The sequence below is a fragment of the Patagioenas fasciata genome, chromosome 2 (assembly GCF_037038585.1).
Source record: "Patagioenas fasciata isolate bPatFas1 chromosome 2, bPatFas1.hap1, whole genome shotgun sequence".
Classification (NCBI taxonomy): Eukaryota; Metazoa; Chordata; class Aves; order Columbiformes; family Columbidae; genus Patagioenas; species Patagioenas fasciata.
In genome coordinates this window covers 140,611,175-140,631,549 of record NC_092521.1, presented here as the reverse complement: position 1 = coordinate 140,631,549, position 20,375 = coordinate 140,611,175, and the positions used below count along the sequence as shown (strand labels likewise).

Below are 20,375 nucleotides of genomic sequence, written 5' to 3'. Positions count from 1 at the left end.
TCTCAGGAGTGCAAGAACGAGTCTGGCAATGCAACGAAGCCCACCAGACACTCAGCTCTTATAACAAGCACAGAATGAAAACAGTTTTATAGAGCTTCTTATACACACAGGGGAATTGAGGAAGTACCAGACTGATTTTTGACCCGTTTTTCCTAATAAATGGAAATCTGAACAGACACCCCCTTGAGCATGAACCGGTCTGTACTAACACTTCTGCTGGGCGCTCTCGGGTCCCTGCACCGCCAGCGCCGGGCACAGGGCGGGCACTGTCCCCACCTCGGCTTCACCTGTCTACGCGCAGGCGCATTCTCAAGGCGCATGCGCCGCAGGGCCGGCGACGGGCAGGTGCGCAGGCGCAGCAGCGGGAGCGGCCGCCGCGGGCGGGCGGGCGTGCACGGGTCTGCATCCGGGTCGCCGCCGTGCCCATTGTCTGGGGAAGGGGCCCGGCGGCTCCGTGGCACCACATCCCAGGGCCCCTGCCCGCCCGCTGCTCCCCTGCGCAGGCTTTAGTAAGTGATCCGCAGCGGCTCTGCCCGTTCCCGCCCCGCGGAGATGCCGGAGTGCCCGCTGAGCGCTCCCGCCCACTTCCTCGGGCAGACGCATCGCCGTCCCCCCGCCGGCCCCGGCTGCCCTCCCCGCGCTGGCGCTGATGGGTCACGCCAAGACGCTGTGTCCGGAGCTGCTGGTGGCCTCAGGCGACCCCACTGTCCGCCCAGCTCTGCTCGGGGGTCCTGCTGGTGCCCGGGACTGCGGGCAGCCCGGGAGCCGCGGTCGCTGTGGTGCCGCGTTGTTTGCTGGCGCCCCGGGGAGCAGCGCTGCTCCACCGGGTGGGCTGTCCGGCTGCGGGTGAACCTTCCCGGCGCGGTGCCGCCGCTGCCGCCTCACCTGTGGGAACCAGCGGCTCCGGGACCCCGGTGCCGCCCGTGTGTGCGGGCTGGAAACTGCCCCGCCTGTCACGGCCATTCAGCCGTTCCCTTTAATTTAAGTAACGATGCAGAGTTTTCGTTATGCCACCTAGTAACGGTACTATTTTTTTTTTTTTCCTGCAGTGGACCGCAGTTCGAAGAGGAGACAAGTGAAGCCTTTGGCAGCTTCGCTGCTGGAAGCTTTAGATTATGATAGCTCTGATGACAGTGATTTTAAAGTTGGAGATGCTTCAGGTAAATATGCTTCCTCATCTCCTCTGTTCAGAATGACCTCATTTTTGTTTTATGGTTGCTCATTTGATATCATATGGGAGACAGAATGGTATTAGTGAACTGTTGGGACTTGGAGCCACTGGAAGTTCAGTGACTTGATTGGATAACTGTAAATTCTTATGCTGTGGATAAGAAACAACTGATTAAACAGAGCATCCATACAATAGTTCAGTTGCAGTTTTTTCTCAACAGAAAGCTCATGATTATAAAACAAGTTTTGGCAGAAGCATTTGAGCAGCTTCTGTGCTGACTGTTTCAGCTATATCTATTGCTTTTTATTTCTTCAATGTAGAGATAATTTTTGAAATATTCACTGCATGTAGTATTGAAATAAGAATGTTCTAAAGTCATTTTGTTTTGAATTAGTCTTAATAATAGTTTGTTTTGGACTTAAGATGTTGCCTATTTCTCAAGGTTAACCCCATTCTGTGAGTGAAAACCTTAAGTAGAAGGATAATCTGTTCAATTTTTTTTTTTTTTTTACAGTAGACAAACTTAAGGTGTCCATTCAGATAGCTATGCAGAAAGGTGTACGCATTTCATACCACAAGGAAGTCCTTGCCTCAGAGTGTTTTTGTTCTGCAGCCTTTTCAATGTGTGCAGATTCCTATATCTGCAGGGAATGTCCACGGATGTTGAAAGTAAACAAGGTGCCAAAATAAAACAAATAAATAGAAGTATATTAGAGGGAAGGGGAAGAACAGGCAGGACCATGTTTGTGAATAAATTGTGCATTGGATGTTCTGTGGCATGTGCTCAGGGAAATAAGCAAACAGACAGTGGGACTTCACTTTGTTATTTCTGCAGTGGGGAATGCTGATTTGTTTTCATGTGAGTGTATCTTGCAAAAATACTCCTCATCTCCATTTAAAAGCTTATTTTTTAACATCTGGCAAGTTCTTCCTTATTAAGTAACTTAAATATTTTCAGTAATCATTTCTCTAGTGCCAGTTTTAAGATATACTCTAATGTTCCTAGTTTTTTTTTTTTTTTCCTAAGCTTAGATATTTTCCTAGGTTGGTCTGGCAGAAGCAGGCTGCAATGACTTAAGAGAGTAAAACTGATGTCGTGTTACCAATTTCATGCAAAGATTTTTGAGGGCTTGTTCCATTTGCTTCTTTAATCTTGTTTTGGGGATTTTTTTGATCCTTTTGAGTAAGGACATTGCCTTTTCTAAAGACCATTTGCCATAAAAGGAGATGATTATTAGTTCCCAAAGAAAATCTCCCTATTTTGGAAAAGTGTAGGCAGGATTTAAGGGAAAAGGAGAATTGGAAATGGAGTACGGGAGATGGGCACATAATTCAGAGCAATATAGTGTTTGATTAAAAGACAATCATTAATTAATTAAGAAAAATGAATAAAGCTTCCTGACTCAACTATGTCTAAATGTAGAGGATTCACTTGTAATTGATACCCAATTTGACTTTTAGGATATTGCATGTACACATGGGGGTGAGCAGTCAATGTCTAGCCTTGAGGGTACTATTTCAATCTCACTTTCATTTTGAGGAATTTGGATGGGTTTTCCCTTATAAAAGCAACACTGAATTGGAACAAGCATATGAGAACAACCCAAGTTTTACTTATGTTTTTCTAATTATGTCTTTGTGTTCATGTATCTCATATAGCTTTAACATCTCAGAATCTGTGTCTATCACCTGTAGTAGAAATTAACGTTCTGTTTAATAACATTTAAAATTTAAGGAAAACACTTCGAAGCAGCAGCAGTGTTTGACGTTTCACACTTTATTCAAATATTTTCAATGTGAAGGAGAAAGTTGTGATGATTTGGAGAAGCAGAGGAACAGAAAGTTATTAAACATATAACCTGTCGAGTTGGAATTAAAAATAAATATTTCTTATGTGTAATACAAGTTAAATGAATAGTTGCAGGATATTTGAAACAGAATATCTGTGTTGATTTAAAATGAAGCTGGTATAACATAGCCTTAAGTTTGGTTCTACCTAGTCCATTTAGATTTGGATGGAAGAAGTGCACAAATCTATAAATACAATTGATAACTTCAGAGTTATGTATATATATACAATGTATGTACACACACAAGCAGCCCTACCAAATTCTGGATTGTTGTTAATAGAAAACAGATTCTCCTGTTTTTTCACTGTGAATTCAGCCTTCAAAGCGTAAAGTACAGTACAGTCAGGGCTGTTGCTCTTTTTCTTTTTTTCGATGACCATAGAAGTCTCTCCATGTGTAGCTTGTTGCAAATCAGTGTTTAGTACCTATTTGAATTCATAATTTCATTGCATAGTTTGCTTACGAAGGGAAATAAATGTGACAGAAGGAAGAAACAGTCTTTCTACACTGAAAATGACCATAAATTCTACTCATGCACTCGGAAAAATCCCGTAAGTACGGTAATTCTACAGGTCTGCAATGTATATTTATTTGATTCACAAATGCACATAAGTGTTTTTTTTTAAAAAAAAAAAAAGGGAGTTAAAAGTTGAAGGACTATTTAAATATTAAATTAAAATAAGTTGTTTACTCCCTGTTGATTATGTTGCATCCATATGTATGAACTTCAGAATGTTAAGTGATATGTGCTAGTTGATGACCTTGTGCAAGTCTAGGAGGACTGAGCTCTGAACATTTAAGCTTTTACATATTCTCATTGTTCTATCAGATTTCTGGGAATATGAGGTGCAGTAAGGATTTGAGAAGTTGGTATTCAGCACTTCTAGGAAGGAATTGGCTTTTCTGAATTTTTGTATTCAGAGTCCTGATGCCTGGGTAATTTTTTTTGTTACTTAAATTATTTCTAATCACCTAATCTCCATTTCCACCAAAAAAAGAAATCCATAGAAGATATGGCCTTTACTTACAGTGTAGTTTATTTATTTTCCTTTGGATATAGGACACAACAACAGGCAGTTACTGCTTTTTCCATTGTAGAGATCTCATCATTCTGACATCTCTTCAGAAAAGCTGATTTTAGAACTGTTATATTCTTATAAATGTATTTAATGTGACAGTTTTCAGGCCTGTGGGCTTTTCATTATGTTAATATTGAATGAAGTAATTTTTAATCGCTTTTCTGTTTCTACTAAATAGAAAGTAGGAATACCATATTTTAAAGTACTGTGTTTTTCTGTTTTTTTTTTTTTTTTTTTAATAAACTTCTTGAAAAATTTGTTCCTTAAATAAAAATGTCATGTAATCTTAATGTGGGATCGATCAAAAAAACTGTCCCTTCAGAGGCGGAGTGTACAAATATGTGACTTGAAATGGTGGTAATGTAATATGCTCAACTGAAGTTTTTTAATAATATGTTTCACACTAGAGATCACTTCTTTGAAGTTTTGCTTTTAAATTAACTAGAACATACTTTGGTTGTGGGTGTTTTTTTTCTTTTTTTTTTTTTCAGTTCAGTGAAAGCAACCAGAGATATATTGATGTCAGAAATCAGTGTGTAGTTGTAGAGTAATTCCCAGCAGAATTCCAAAGCAAGGATTTACCATTTTTCTTCTTTCTCGTTGGTGAAGTTAGTCAGTTCTGGCAGCTTATGTACTGAAACTGAAATGATGCATATAAATGTAGTGTGGTCCCTGAACAAGAATGATGTGTGGACTTAAGGACTGGCTCTCTGTCTCATTGTAGCTAAGAAGAGAGTAGCTGAATGCTGCCTTGAAGACTGGATTCTGTCACTATTTCTGCTACAAGTCTCCTGGACTCAAATTTTTGGAGAAATTTGTAAACATTTATTTTTATTTTTAATTTTTTGGTCTTGAGTGTGAAGCCTGACTTGCATAAATATTATGTACTATTATTGCAGTTGAGGTCAGTAAGAGCTCTACTTATAAATGTGTACTGATCTATATAAATGCATATATTAGGTACTCTGAAAAACCTGTGACGTAATTTAGAAATTAAGTATTGCAAATATCTTTTTGTAATTTTTTTCCTCTTACCACAATGGAGATTCCACTTTTGCTTTGCTGTACAGGATCTTGTAATATAAAGACATGTTTGTGAAGCACCAAAATACTGTAGTGATAAACACTACTGAAATATTGATGAAGAAACTAACGCATTTGTTTTCGAGAATAAACTTTTAATGATATGCAGCAGAAGAGTTACAGGGTGTTTCAGTAGAGAGTGAAGGTAAGAGAAAATATTGAATAGCTAATCATTAGTAAATTATCACGTAATTGCACAAGCTTAATTGTTACAATCATTTGAAGGCTTGACTTTGCAACTGTAACATGTACTCCCTCAGACTGGAATTCTCAAAGGCTTTTTCCCATTGAGAAAATGGAAAATACAGGCATTATGTTCTCTTGGGTTATCTTCATGCCAAGTGAACTCTTTTATCCATGCAGATGTCTGTCACTTGAAGTAATGCTTTGGAGTGACGGACAGGCACTTTGAATTTGCATTTTCTTTGGAAACACTGGGATTTCTGTTCTTCAATGTTTTTACTGGCAACAGAGCAATAACATAACAGAAATCTAGGCTTTCACTCTAATGTCTGGGCAGAGTGACATTATTTTCCTTTGTTTTCCCTCTACTGTGAGTCTTTGTGCCTTGTCTTTCCAGTCTGTCTGTCCCTTACAGAACCCTTGGTCACCAGTTCAGTGTCATTCTGCTTGTTCAGTTGATCTCGAACAGGATTTTCATGGTCTCCTACTTTACTACTCCTACATTGTTTTACATCTCCTCTTTTTTGTGCATATATCCATCTCTTGTGTTTTTCCTGCCACGTGGAGAAGGTTCTGTGCTTTATTAACTCCACCTTGGTGGGATGGTCTGTTTGCAGCCTGACCTCCTCTGAGGGTCTTTGATATGCTCGGTGAGGACAGAATGTTTCAAGTGTTTCTTAAGCATATACTTGTTATAGTGCCTGAGAGACTTCGACTTAACATGCCCCAGACACATGTTCAACTGTCTCCCAGATGTCATTTCCCTTCTGGGAAAAATATCTATTCTAGCTCATTGTTCAATAACTTGTATTGGAATCCAGTTTTAAGGATTATTTAGGCCTGCAGGTTTGCTGAGGGAAGTCATGTGGCATGCAATCCTTCATCCCAAGCAAGTGAAGTATGATAGCATTAAAAACAGTTGAGGACAGTATCAGAAACTGGGAATGTTAAGCAAATTCAGGAGGTAGGGTAATCAATTCCATGCGTGTTATAATGTTGTAAATAAGGCAGTTCCCGGTGACTCAAGTCAAAGTTGGAAACTTTCAGTTTTGAGTGCTTTTACAACTTGAATACGCATCTGCTAAAAGCCGTGATAGGGTTACTGCTAGTGTAGAAGTGAGGAAACTGCTTACTAAGCAACTTTCATTTATGTTCCTCTTCCATCCTTTTTTCTATTTAGTTAAACACTTCTGAAACAAGTGTAATCACGGATCAGTGATCAGTTTTATTTCCTACTCTGCCCAATCTACATATGCAGTTAATACAGAATTTAGACACATTTTTCCCAAACAGTACTTGAGAAGTGAGTTTCTCTCCTTAGAGTAGTAATATCTTAACCTATATTGGTTTTGTTCTGTATATGCTTAGTTTTGTTACTTTGGGCAGTTCCATTTTTTTGTCTGCCAGCTTTACCAATGTTGAATTGTCGGTAGCCTACCAATGTTTATTTGTCATACTCAGGAAAATAGCATAGAAAGCCAGTGGCTTATATCCAACTGATGCTAAGTTCTCTTTTTTGAAGTTATGTTGAAAGTGGAGTATTAAGCCTTTTCAGTTCTTACGTTCAATATAGTTGTATCAGTCTTAGTATAATGAACCGCTGTGGCTTTAGTGTGATTGACAAATGTGATCAGGAACTTACCAGTTACACAGCTCTGCCTTTAGGAATTTACAAGTTTGTATTTTCCTTATACGATCTAGGTTTTCCTGCCTTACTTTTATATCAGTTATTAATGTCAGAACTTTCTAGTTAGTTTAAGCATTTTCTTAAGGTATTTTGGAGTCTTTAAAATTATGGTCTCTTAGCAGAGATACCTGGGTAATTTCACAACATCGTGTCAATGACTTGTTGTCTGCCTTGTGATTGGGAGAAAGAGGCTAAGGGACCACTAGGCAGGCTGATGGTGATCCAGTGGCTTTAACCCCCAAAAGAATTAACCTCACCTGTAGCCTGTTTTTTGTTACCGCTCTTGAAAAGAGGGTATTCTGAAGCACACTTTGGGCTGGATGACTATAGATTATTATTAAACAATGTTATTTAGTAGGACTAACTTCAGACATGGTGGTTGTTTTCCGTATTGCGTGCTCAGTTTTTCAGGTTTTTCACTCCTTTTCAATGTTCTAGAGTCCTAGATTGTATTCATGGTGTGTAGCTTTGAGCACCTGGGTAAGACTCAACCAGACAGGACTCAGTGCAAATAAGAAAATAAAACAAACAACGCAACAACAACAACAACCAAAACCTTTCCAAAATGATGTCAGGTGCTTCACTTTTGCTCTCTGGAGTTGGTTAGGCTTTGTTAGTGGAAGAGGCAAGCCTGAAATTGAGTCTGTGATTTCCTTTAACTAGCTCATCTTTCAGACTTCACTTAAAACCAAACAATAAAGCTGCTTTTTACAGAGCTGCTTGTTAAGCTAAATACTGCACTGAAGAATCAGCCTGTCTTGTGTGAGCAGTTACTCTCTGTATACATGGATTTTCACAGAATATTGAAAGAAAAAAAAAAATCATGGAGTGCCATATTTAACTTTACCTGTAAAATGGTCCTGCAAAACCGTGGGAGGAATTTTTAAACTGCTATCCTGATGTCAGCAGCTTTCCCCTGGAGTCTTTTGCATAGTACGTATTATAGAAGACCCCAAAGCTGAAGTGGATATTGGTAGTCACTTTTGTTTATCTTTATTACTTTTTTTCTTGTGATAATCCCGGATCATAATGTCTGTCCCTAAGAATTACCCTCTTTAGATTTGACTGCCACCTGCTGTTGTACTCAATAGAGCTGAAGATACAAGGTGTACAGAAATAAATTATGCTTTTCTCAAAACTGTTATCTCTCATATTTGTTCTCAGTGGAACTCTATATTCTTCACTACTTGACAGTGTATCTGACTGCATCTTTCACTGAAAGTAACTTGACTTTTCTCCCATAGGGAATGACATGATATGGTTGCCGATTTGAAAGAGCCATTCTTTAACAATTTATTTCAAGGAGAAAATAGCATACTACAGCCTCTTCCTAACTGAAAGTCCATCTGACAGAAGAACACCTGCAAAAATAGCTGTTATCACAGGACAGCTCTTTTTAGAAAAGTGCCTATCACGGTGGATGCATTCAAACAGAAGAGGGATATTCCTTACTGTAGGTTTCTCTGGTGTGTACGTGAATGCAGAAAGGAGAGCACAAAGCATCATGTGCAGACAGAAGGCAAAGAGAATTTAAAGGAGAGATGTGAATAAAACTAATGTGTATTTGCTCTCTGCTTTATATTGTTTGCATGACATAAAGCAACTAGAGCAGGGATGTCAGACTCATTTTCACCGGGACCCATATCAGCCTCATGGTTGCCTTCGAAGGACTTAATGTAATGTAATTTTAGGTGTACATTTAGGTGTATTTACAGTGTAACTACTCCTACATGTATACAGTCCTAAAATTACATTCAACCCTTTGAAGGCAACTGCGAGGCTGGTGTGGCCCCCGGTGAAAATGAGTTTGACACCTCTGAGCTAGAGCGTATCCACAGTGTCATATTGATGTACAAGAATCACTGTTGTTAGAGTGCTGTTGAAGATCAAACTGTACTCAGACTAAGATCTCCCCCAAAATTGAATAGAAAGTTAAATTCGCAAGAAGTGTAAGTGTATTTAGAAATGGAACAGCGCAATGAAAGCATCTGAAGAAATGACTGTCATGGAGTTATGGTGAGGAAGTAAATAAAAAGAAAATAATATAAATTACCTTAAAAATCCAGTTAAATGAATTTTAATATGGCAAAACCCTGTGCTGCCTTATTTACAGTGAGACAAGTGGTGTATATTTGCACTCATTTTAACACACGTGGCATTTAATCTATACTATAAACGTATAGTGTGAGAGTCTCGCTTTAAGAGCTACTTGTAAAGTGTTTGTGAGAGCTGGCAAATATCACAGAATGGTTTGAATTGGAAGGGACCTTTAAAGATCCTCTAGGTCAACCCATCTCCCATGGGCAGGGATGTCTTTCGCTAGAGCAGGTTGCTTAGAGTCCCATCCAATATGACATTGAATACTTCCAGGGATGGGGCATCTGCAACTTCCCCAGGCAACCTGTTCCAGTGCCTCATCACCCTCACTGTAAAAAATGTCTTCCTTATGTCCAATGTAAACCTTACCCCCTTGCAGTTAAGACCGGTCCCCCTTTTCCTGTCACTTCAGGCCTTCGTAAAAAGTCTCTCTTTCTTATAAACTGCCTTTGTATATCAAAAGGCCACAATAAGGTTACAAGGTCTCCCCAGAGCCTCCTCTTCACCAGGCTGAACAACCTCAACTCTTTCAGCCTGTCTTCACAGGAAGTATTGCAGCCCTCTTGCCATTTTTGTGGCCTTTCTCTGGACCCACTCTAATAGTTCCATGAACAGGTATCCAAACAAAGCTACTGTAATTTATTTTTTTTTTTTTTTAGATTGCATATTAGTTCATACTGCTTTTTGTTTCTTGGCCATGCCTGAAGGGTGTTCTGCTATTTTGAAACTTCAGTTAATTATGTTGTACTTCCATTACTATCATTAATGCTGGTGGGCATAGGGAAATGGCTGAATTTTCTCAAAAGACTGTACAATAACTTTTGTCACTACAGTCTTTTTCTTTTTTTCCGGTTCTCTAAAGGGTAGAACATTTGCAGGAAAATGTTACTTTCTATTAGCTTCTAAGGGGGCTGATAACACCAGTGTCCACTTCACTAGTAGTAGGACCGATGGATTTTTTTCTTGATAGTTATATATTCCCTGCATCAAATACTTTCACGTAAGCAGAAGACGACAAACCTTGAAGTAACTGCTGAGTTACTGAGTCATAGGCAGTGTCCTGTGGGGTGGAAATAAATGCCATTAAATGCCATGTTGTGGCACACTGACCCCACTGTTTGTTATTTGGCTTTATGCAGAGATGAATGTGCACAGGAATTCTCTGTGTAAGGTGATATTGAGGTTTGTTTGTTTGGTGGTGTGTTTTTTTTTTCTTTTTTCTTTTTTTTTTTTTTTTTGTAACTAAAGTGATTAAAGATTTTTTTTTTTTTTTAATTTGCAAGCATCAACATTTTTCTCCTTTGCATTTATGTGACAGTGCATCAAGAACTTGGTAATGATTGTAAACAAACTGAAAACTGTAGCTATTGCCTAATTAATCCCTGTGTTGGATCAAGCAACTTCGTATTTTCTTGATAATTAAAAAAAAATATTTTCTGAGATTTTTCTTCATTAAAACTAAATACTGTAAATGAAAAGTACTAAGTGGGTACAAGAGACAGTCAAGGTGGATGATGTTTGTAAAAGTTAACAACTTGTAATCTTTTTCAATATTTTTTACATGAACTTTATAGTACATTTTTGTGATTTTTTTTTTTTTTTGGTACAAATCCTTTTCTATTGCATAGTTTAGTTTGTTTCAAGTAATGGAAACAGTACACACAGAACAATACCTTATCAGTGGTATAAGATTAGGATTTATTAATTGTTGTGCAGCTGCAACACTGAATGCGATATATCTTATGTGGGATTGATAAGTAAAAGGAAATTTTTGAAGAGTCCCCCAAACCAAAATACCAAATTTCTACTAAAAATGGATGTGTGTGAAAGATTATCCATACTAGTGTTAATACTTGTTACATAAACTCTTCATTTTGTAATTTTAGATCTCTTCTATTGAATAGCTCTTTTATTTTGAAGATTTAGAACACAGTTCCAGAAATTAAAAACTGAAATGCTCTTTCTTTAAGATATGGCTTCACACTGAGATTATTCTCTGCTACTGCTTATTGTTAATCTGAACTACAGTTCAAAGGAGCATTTAACATTCATTTAATCAATTCTGTCATCTTTTTTTGCCATCTTGAAATGCACTCATGTTTAACAGATTCTCAACATACCACTCGAAATAGCAGTATTTGGACACCAACTGAAAAAATAGGTGGAATACCTTATGAGGGAGGAACATGCATCATTCTTTTGTTTAACAGCTTACTTCAACAGATTTTATTTTTTGGGGGTACATTTGTTTTGGAACCTTTTTTAAATTTTCATGTGCTCAACAGATTCTGAAGGAAGTGGTCATGGGAGTGAAGATGCATCAAAGGACAGTGGTGAAGGTTCCTGTACTGAATCAGAAGAAAATGTCTTGGAGGAAGAAGCGGCAGAAGAGAAAGTAGAAGAGCAACAGCCAAAAAGCTCCACTGAAGAAGAAGTGCCAACAGCAGACAAAGAGGTAATTAAAACTGAAAAGAAAGAGCAAGAAGATGAAGAAGAAAAGCCAAAAAAGAAGAAAGAGAAGGCAGCTGAAATTGATGCTGTGGCTGATGAACAAACAAATGAACCAAAAAAATGGAATTTGCGCAGGAACCGACCTTTGCTGGATTTTGTATCGATGGAAGAACTAAATGATATGGATGACTATGATAGTGAAGATGACAATGACTGGCGGCCCACTGCTGAGAAAAAAAAAGGAAAAAATGCATTGCGAAAAGAGGGGAGTGATGGAGATAACGAGGATGATGAAGATGATGGGAGCGGGAGTGATGAGGATGACAATGATGAGGAAGGTAATGAAGAAGATAATAGCAGCACAGCTAGTGATGGAGGATCCAAGAAGAAGAAGAGTAAAGTTCTTAACAGGAATAATGCAGATGATGAGGAATTGACAAATGATAGCCTGGCTCTTTCACAAAGCAAGAGTAATGAGGTAGTGCAACCAACTTTCTATAATATATCTGTTGACAAATGGAGACTACTCCCCAGTAGCTATTCTGTTAATTTGAAAAGTTAAACTGATTGGCTGGAATTGTGTTTACAGGAAATTGTGTTTACAGCAAAATTGTGCTAAATGGGCACTGCAAATTAAATAACCTTGTTTGTACCATTTGGCCAATCTAATGCCACTAAAGTGATTTCTCTTGGCTTTAGCAGGGGTCAGATTAATTCTAAAGCAAATCGGAGGTCCAATATGCAAATCAACATGTATTAGTGAGACTTTTAGTTTAGTTCTGTTCTAGCATAAATGTTACATGTCTGTAATGTTCTAAAACATGAAAAGGCATCTGTGACAAATTCATAAAATAGCTAAATGATAGGTTATTCTTGATCCTAGGTCTTTGTGACAAACATCGAAGTCTGAACACTAAGTTCATCAATAGAAGAATTCTGAATAATGAAATATGCACACTGGTTTTAAAATCAAGTAGGATAATGATGATAATTTATGTTGCGTTTGCTTATAATGCTCACAACATGAGTGAAGTATTTTCTTACAGTACTAAAAAGCATTTGGGAACTATGATAATAAATATCTTATGATTGCGGAATGTGATAATTCTATGTTGTTTGAAAATGCAACTCTTTTTTATCCTATGCACAATTACTGTTTCGTTAAATATTGTGCTTGTGGAAAAATTAAGATATTAGGTTGTCAGGATGGTTGACTTCATGTCCTGCAGTAGCAAAGTTCTGAACAAAGTAAAAAGAGTTGCTCATAAATCTGCATTCAGTTTTCAGGAAATAATGTCAAAGTCAATGTAAGATTTGATAGATGATAGAGGTATGACACTAAAGTTCTGCTGTTTCGTTTAATATTTATTTTAGTGTGTAGAATGATAGGAACCTGAACAGAGTATTTGGAAGAACCAGTTGTCTCTGTTTCAGATACTTTATTATGTATATTATATATATATGATTGTGAATGAGCTGTGCTGGTTTTATTGCTAGTAACAGTTGTAATTGGGAAACAAAAAAGCATAATTCTGGAGTATTTTTGTTTTTTGTATAGGCATCTTCTTTCATTGTCTAGCTCTCTAATTCTGGTATTGTTACCCATATTCTCTTGGTTCAGGAGCTGAAAGTGCTGATGATCAGAACCAATACTGATGAACAGAACATCAAATAGAAACAGGCAATTTTCTGTCAGAGCTGTTTCTCATACCAGAATGGTCGACTTTCTTAGGGATATATTCTTGAATATGTCCATAATTTCTGTTGACTGGAAAATCAAGAGAGCTGTCTCTGATATACCTTTTGCAAAGCTTAATATACATGGAGCTCAGAGTCTGTTCTTGTCATGGATTTAGAACACTGATCAAAAGATAAAATCAAAATTTGAAGATTTTGAAGTTCAAATTATAATTTTGTAACTGATAGTTTAGCTTTACTGCACGTAGAGCAGACTACTGTTTATGAATAGGACTTTAACAAGTCTTGCAACAGTGAGTATCTACAGTAGATTACAGACTGTAATTTTTAGTTTGATACTCAACTGTATTGTAATAGTATAGTCTCAAGTACTACAATATTTTAAAATTATAGAAAAAACACCGCTGTCTAGCAGACAAGTTTAGCAAAATCTCATTGCACTGCATGCAGAAGCTAATTTCTTAGAAAAACAGATGTCCGAATGCATAATTTATGAAGAATGTTCAGGTAATCAACTCTGAACATGTACTAGTGTTCTTAATATGCATTCTTCCTTTACCTACTTGTTAGGGGTGAATTGTTTGGTTTTTGTTTCTGTATGATTTTTATTTTATTTTTCTACATTTTACAAAAATATGTTGAGGTCTGCACATACAGTATTTTAACCTATACTATAATGAAATACTATGTACTTTTCTACTGTGTTAAACACAGAAAACAAACTTGGCTTTCTTTTCTAGGGTAAAGCATCATTAGTAAATAAATGGGGCTTTTCCGTTTTTTATAATTTTTACCACTTTGTGGGATTCTTCTATTCTCAGTGAAATGTTTTTTTTTATTATTGTTATTATTATTCCTTTACAGTTAGAAGTATATAGGCATATAGCTTGAAATGCTCACTTTCTTCATTAACACTATGGAAATGGGAATTATATAGCGAGTTAACTGAAATGCTTTCTCTCACTTGGGTGGGAACATGACTTGTTCAGGAGTTGGCAGCAGTTCCCGTCTGTACATACAAGTTCCCATGCTTTAGACATGTAGGGTCAGCTTCTGGGACAGGGTCTTTCAGGTACCTACATGGACAATGCAGAGGGGAGCAGCATACGTTCCACATTGCTCCCTCTCTGTGTCTGCAGAGAAAATTAAGTTATTCTACTGCTCTGTTTGGCCTGTTGGCTGTCTTCATGTAAGGTAAACCATGAGGGATGAGCATCCTGACATTGAATCCAATTCCATCATTGCTTTCTATTTTCTTTCCCATATGTTCTCACTGCCTAAACAGCTAGTGTTATTTTAGTGTTGTTTTTACAGCGCAATTCTGTTTATTTGAAGTAATAGCTTTTTTTTTCTTTTTTTTTTTTTCTTTAATTACCAGACCTTGGGCTTCTTTAGCAGTAGAGATCGCAGGTTGCTTTTAAACTTCTGTTCTTGAAGCCAAATAACAGTTTAAGTCAAAGGTGCTGTCAGAAAAAGCTGATCTCTGTAGAGTTGAAAGATGCATCTAAGAAGCTTGTGCCATTGCATGATGAATCTGCTGAAGTTAGGGAGTGTCTGTTGCCATTTTCTTATCTGTAGTGTAAACGGTAAGCTAAATGCAGGTATTTTGAATAATGATGGGCCACAGAATTTTTGAAAAAGAAATGCAAGTTTTCTTGCTTTCTTCAAAATGCTTTGCAACTTTGTCCTAAAAGGAGGATGTTGGAAGAAATACCCTGTAAGTCTGAACTGTGTGGGGGAGAATCTTGTGTTTTTCACTGATAGTGGCCTTCCTGTAAGCAAGCATGACCGTGTGACTGGTTGTATAATCTTTTATTTTTTACCTCGAGATGAGCTTTTTTTTTTTTTTATTAGGTCATGTTTCCTAACGTTGTTTAGAGAAAATGGATGGGAAACCCAGAAGCCTTTCCTAACTGCTAGAAGTATGTGTTTAACCTTTCCTGGGTCAAAAACATTATAACAGGCCACCTCTGTTGCTTGAGGTGGACTATTTGTGCCCGGCTTTGGGAGATGATTTTATTTCACCCTTTTATCTTGCTTTAAAATCAAGGAAAGATTTCCGGTCTTAACCCCCCCGCCCCAAATAACTACCCAAATAAACTTAAATTACAAAGAGACTTCATTAGAGATTCATTAAAGATTTTGTGTGGAGACTTACTATATCAGATTGAGAGGCTATCATAAAGTAATTGCAAAGATTAGTGTGAGACTTTAAGAATCCTGAGGAAGAATACCTACTTCAGGTAACATTCGAGATAATTTTAGGTGTTTAGGCTACACAGATGCAGTATTGATGCTATATTTTATGTTAGAAACTAGGGATTGGAATGAGAAAAAGTATTTTTTATTTTGAATATAAAAATAAAAGAAATAAAAGCAGTGAGATTTTGCAGAAGAGACAGTGGCTTTACCTCACAATGAAAAGAAAAAGCCTAGATGGTGTTTATGAAAAAATTAAAGTTTACATACAGCTTTATTTGATTTGCGAAAAACTTCTCTATGTGTCTTTAGAGAAATTCCTTATTAAAAACTGCATTCTTTTTAAGTTGTGTAGTTCATGTTGGAAGTTGCCAAAACAGAGCCATGTACTTGTTCTACAAATCCTTACTCCTGTATGGAATCAGAAGAAAATCAGTTGTGATACCTTGAATAAATCATATGGTTTTTCATAGAGGTGTATAAATTTGCATTACAACAAAATAGAACTGAGTTGATATATTTTATATTTTATTTATATAGTTTGTTATATTTTACGTACGTGAAGACTTGACAGGCTGTTTTCAGATTGGCACATTTGAAGGTCATCTTTGGCCTTCGTGTGTTATTTTTGCTTCTAATTGATTTCTTAGGTGTATGTATTTGTTCCTTTTTGTGGAACATAAATGATTTAAAGACATATATTTCTGTCGGAGGAAATAAGCCCTTTCTCTGACCTTTGGATCTTAACAGATCTCTAGGTTTATTGAGATCAGATTGTATCCATCCTTTCTCCCAGCTATTGTATTTGTGAATGAAGTGCTCAAATGTTTTGACAACAAAGAAGCTTTTATTCTTGTGAAAATAATTTTCCATATTTTTTTCCTTTGTGTGTTGTTCAAAATTGAGCAAATAACAGATCTTTTATTTATCTTAAATAAAATGGAAGTTCCTAACATAATCCATGTGTCTTCATTTTTCAATACTAGGACTCTTTGATCCTTGAGAAGTCTCAAAATTGGAGTTCCCAGAAAATGGACCATATTTTGATTTGTTGTGTTTGTCTTGGAGATAACAGTGAAGATGCTGATGAAATAATCCAGTGTGACAACTGTGGAATAACAGTTCATGAAGGTAATGCAACCCTTCATTTGCAATGTGGTAGGAAAGCACATGCTTTGCTTTCAGTAAAATGTTGACTTGCTTTCTTCAAAAAAAACGAAGCTTTTGAACTCTGTCAGGTAACTTTTTGTAATATGATTCCTTTTTAGTGGTGAAACAACCATCTTCTTTCTACTTCAGTGAAGCGAATGTAAGCAACTACAGGGCAGGACGTGGTCTATAGATACCTATTTAATCAATCAAAGTGTGCAAATACTGGAGCCATAAGTTGTATTATCAGAGCCTTAGGACATTATATTAAATGTGTTTTTGTCTTACCTGTGCTGGTATACAAATTTGATTGCATAGCTGCAATATAAGTTCATGAGAATGGGAAGGAGTTTTGTACACGTTTTTGCTGTACAGAAAAGGCAAAGGGAGAGGAAGGAATTGTCCATGGGATTTAGTTATAAGTGAGAACAGCTAGCTTTGAATTTTCTCATAATTTTCACTGGCAATTTCAAATGGGGAAATTTTAAAGTTAAAACATACTGAAATTGTCACGTAGATAATTGATTTGAAATCTGATCTATACGTATATTACAAATGTAGGAGGTTTGGTTTTAAAGAAACACTTCAGAATAATTCTGAGATGAGCGTATGGAATTTTAACAGGTTTACATGGAAGGTGAGGCTGTATTATGTGTTGTTACTTTTGCTCTGAGACGGAAGGTAGGGTAGGTACTAACACACAGAGGCATACCTGTTTTGTTGAAAAACAAAACCTGTATTTTCCTTCATTAATAAGTGTGTGTTTTGTTTTGTTTGGGTTTTTTCTGTTTAAGCATTTCTGGTATCCTGTTGCTTTTTAGGGCTTCACTTTTTTTTTTATATGTTTCTGAGGCAAATGAAGTAGGCTCCTTCAATCCTTGAAATTAAAAGAAGATAGATGTTAATTCTTGAAAAGCATAAAAGGCATTTATGCGAGTTACATAACGCTCACAATTTTAAAATTCTTTTCAGCTTTTTAGCATGCCGTTTCAGGTAAGAAGTGGTTTTCTTAAGCCCCCTACTCTTCTTTGTTTTTCCTCGTACTGGATTGAAAGTTGAGCTGTAGTTCAATTATTTGCTTAACTACAATTAGGAAACTGAGGATGGAATTTCTGTCCTCAGGTTCAGGTGCCTTGTTTTAAGTGTCAACATGTACTCCAGCTCCTGAACTCCTGTTACAGTCCTTTGAAGAGCTAATCAGAGCTGTTGATAGAGCTTAGAGAGCAATTTAGTTGACCTAATTTATGATGAGCTGAATCTCACTCTACATGCCTTAGAGGGCATTAGTCAGGATTTCGTTGACTATAACAAGTGTTAGACTCCTAAATTTAGATGTCTTGGTATGCTTGCAGAGTTCCTTCCTCTGTCCATGAATTTTTTGGAATATGATGTGCAGAAAATATTCTATTAGAGATGCAGTAAGCTACTAGAAATTAGTTTTATAGAATCTTGATAGGCTGTCCCCTGCCTCCCCCCCGCCCTGAGTGCAGTCTTATATTAACTCATGAGAAAAGAAAAAATAAGTGTCTTTTGATTATAGTTCTGAATGCCTATTTGAGAATCCCCGAAACATTATATAAAGTCAGTACTTCCAAACCCTTTGAGCTCCCAGAAAATTCTTCTGTAAGATTTATTTAATGATTGTACAGTTAGTCATGTTAAAGTACAGAATGGTTGGAATAGAAAAATGATCTTCTGACTTTATAGAATAAAATGATGGCAAATTTGGTTTTTGTTCCAGAGGACTGCCTTAAAAATCCCCACAAGATCACTTCCTCATGTTGTTTAGTTTACTAAACCTTTGTCCCTACAAAAGGGAAGGTTGTAGCTGTATTTCCTCCACAGGGAAATAATTTCATAGTTCAAAAGTCACTTGAATTTTATTAGTTCAAAATCTGTCTAAAAGTAATTGCTGCCATTCTTCTTTTTAAAGTGTTATAGGCAAAGATTTCCTGTAGTCCCACTGAGACAAAGAGTACAATGTAAATGCTTCTTTTGTTATTGCAACAAAGTAGATTAATTCAGAAGATTTAAATTGCTAGCTCATTCTGAGAAGTCCTTACAGTCTGTACAAGCTAATTGACTAAGGATGTTGGTTAATTTTTCACACTTATGGTTAAAAGTTTAGCTGTTTACAATTTATTTTAATAAGTGAGGTCTTGGGGGGAAAAAAACAAAACAAAACACAAGGCAAGATGAGTAGATGATAGTAATTGCTGACTGTAATAAATGTGTAGATTTCCGCAGCAACAAGCTGAACTTCAAATCTATGGCAAATGTCATTTGGAAGTTTACTTGACGTTTTATGTGTATGTTTGATTGCTGGATATGTATATCAAGTCGTAAATATAGTAATATAGTTGTAATTATAAATGAACATTTATTTTTATGTATTTTTTCTGTACTTCAGTATTTTATAACAATAGGAGCAGGTACTATTACAAATCAGAGCTTTTTTTCAGTAATTTGCCTAAGTAATTGCTTGCAGCAAATCAAAATTTTATTAAAAAATTTGGAACCTTTGAAGCTTTAGTTTGTTTCAGTGATCATATGTATACATCTGTTCAATAACTTGGAGTTTTCTGCACTCCTGCACTCCTGATCATTGGCTCATTGTATTACTTCTAAATTCATGAATAATAAATGAAGACACAGGCTCTCATAAAGAAGTTGCAGTCAAAACCAAAATGCAAAGCAACAATTACTTTTTGTTCCTGTTGGCTTAATCATTCATCTCAGCTGATTTCCAAATATAAATTGATAAATAGTTGAAGACATAATTACTACCTAATCATAAACATTGCTTGCAACCTGGAGAATAATTTTATAAATGTTAATAGAGGCAAACTTTACTCTTAATAACATTGGCTTTAGTCTGTACTTCTTAACTGTGTGCCCATTTCATGCACATAGTCTGTATTATAAGAAGTCCTTTGTACTCCTATACATAGCTGCGTTGTAGTTTGAAAAATGTGTTCCATTAATGAGTGAGTCCATTTTGTAAACACATTGTTCTTACTTTTGCAGGTTTTCTTTAGTAGGTAGATTGCTGTGGCTGCAGACACCATGCTGTGTCCTGAAACTTGTTCTGATATTTTAGGTTTTGAGTTTTTCTGAAAATGCCGTTTCTAGCACAGTATTGAATGAAGAGGCTCATATTTATGAATTGGATAGAAATCGATGCAGTGATGTTTACCCATGTTTGCCTGCCACTGTGAAGAATAATATGCCCATTTCCTTTGAACTGATTTTGATACTGAGTCTTTTCCCAGAATCTCAAACCCGAGATGCCTGCTATCCTGAAATGCCCAAAGAAAGCTGCTGGAATGCCCCAGGGTTTTTCTTCGTAGTTTTTATATACAATTTCAAATTGTATTACAAATGTCTATGTTTTCTCTGCTTTTCTATAGCACTGTAGTTATGTATTTGGAAGGAAGTGCATTCCTTTCATGACCAACAGGTGTCCCGCACAAGGACCCACGTAATGATGGTATTGGTGATTTGATTCTTTCCCTGAAGACCTTGACTTCTCTCTCCTTGTTGACAGTTATATAAACTTTTACTTCACAGGGAAGGGTCTTATACCCTTGTCTTGTGCCTTTGTGCTCTGCTGAAGTCGAAGTTTCTGTCTCTCACATAACCTTTTAGGTGACTGAAAAGCTTTCTTTATGGTGGCCACCTCTATACTTAATATGAAGTTATTCACTAGCCATGAAAATACTGCCCTT

General features: G+C 36.8%; 1 protein-coding gene across 1 annotated transcript in view; it reads left to right on the top strand.

Annotated features, from left to right (window-relative positions):
- The first annotated feature begins 318 nt into the window (after window positions 1-318).
- Window positions 319-20,375, top strand: part of PHF14 (PHD finger protein 14) — a 162,537-nt gene continuing 142,480 nt past the window's right edge. Inside the window, 5 exon segments of the mRNA XM_065830884.2 lie at window positions 319-393; window positions 395-509; window positions 1,050-1,160; window positions 11,436-12,079; window positions 16,485-16,629. Coding sequence (XP_065686956.2) covers window positions 319-393; window positions 395-509; window positions 1,050-1,160; window positions 11,436-12,079; window positions 16,485-16,629 — 1,090 coding nt within the window.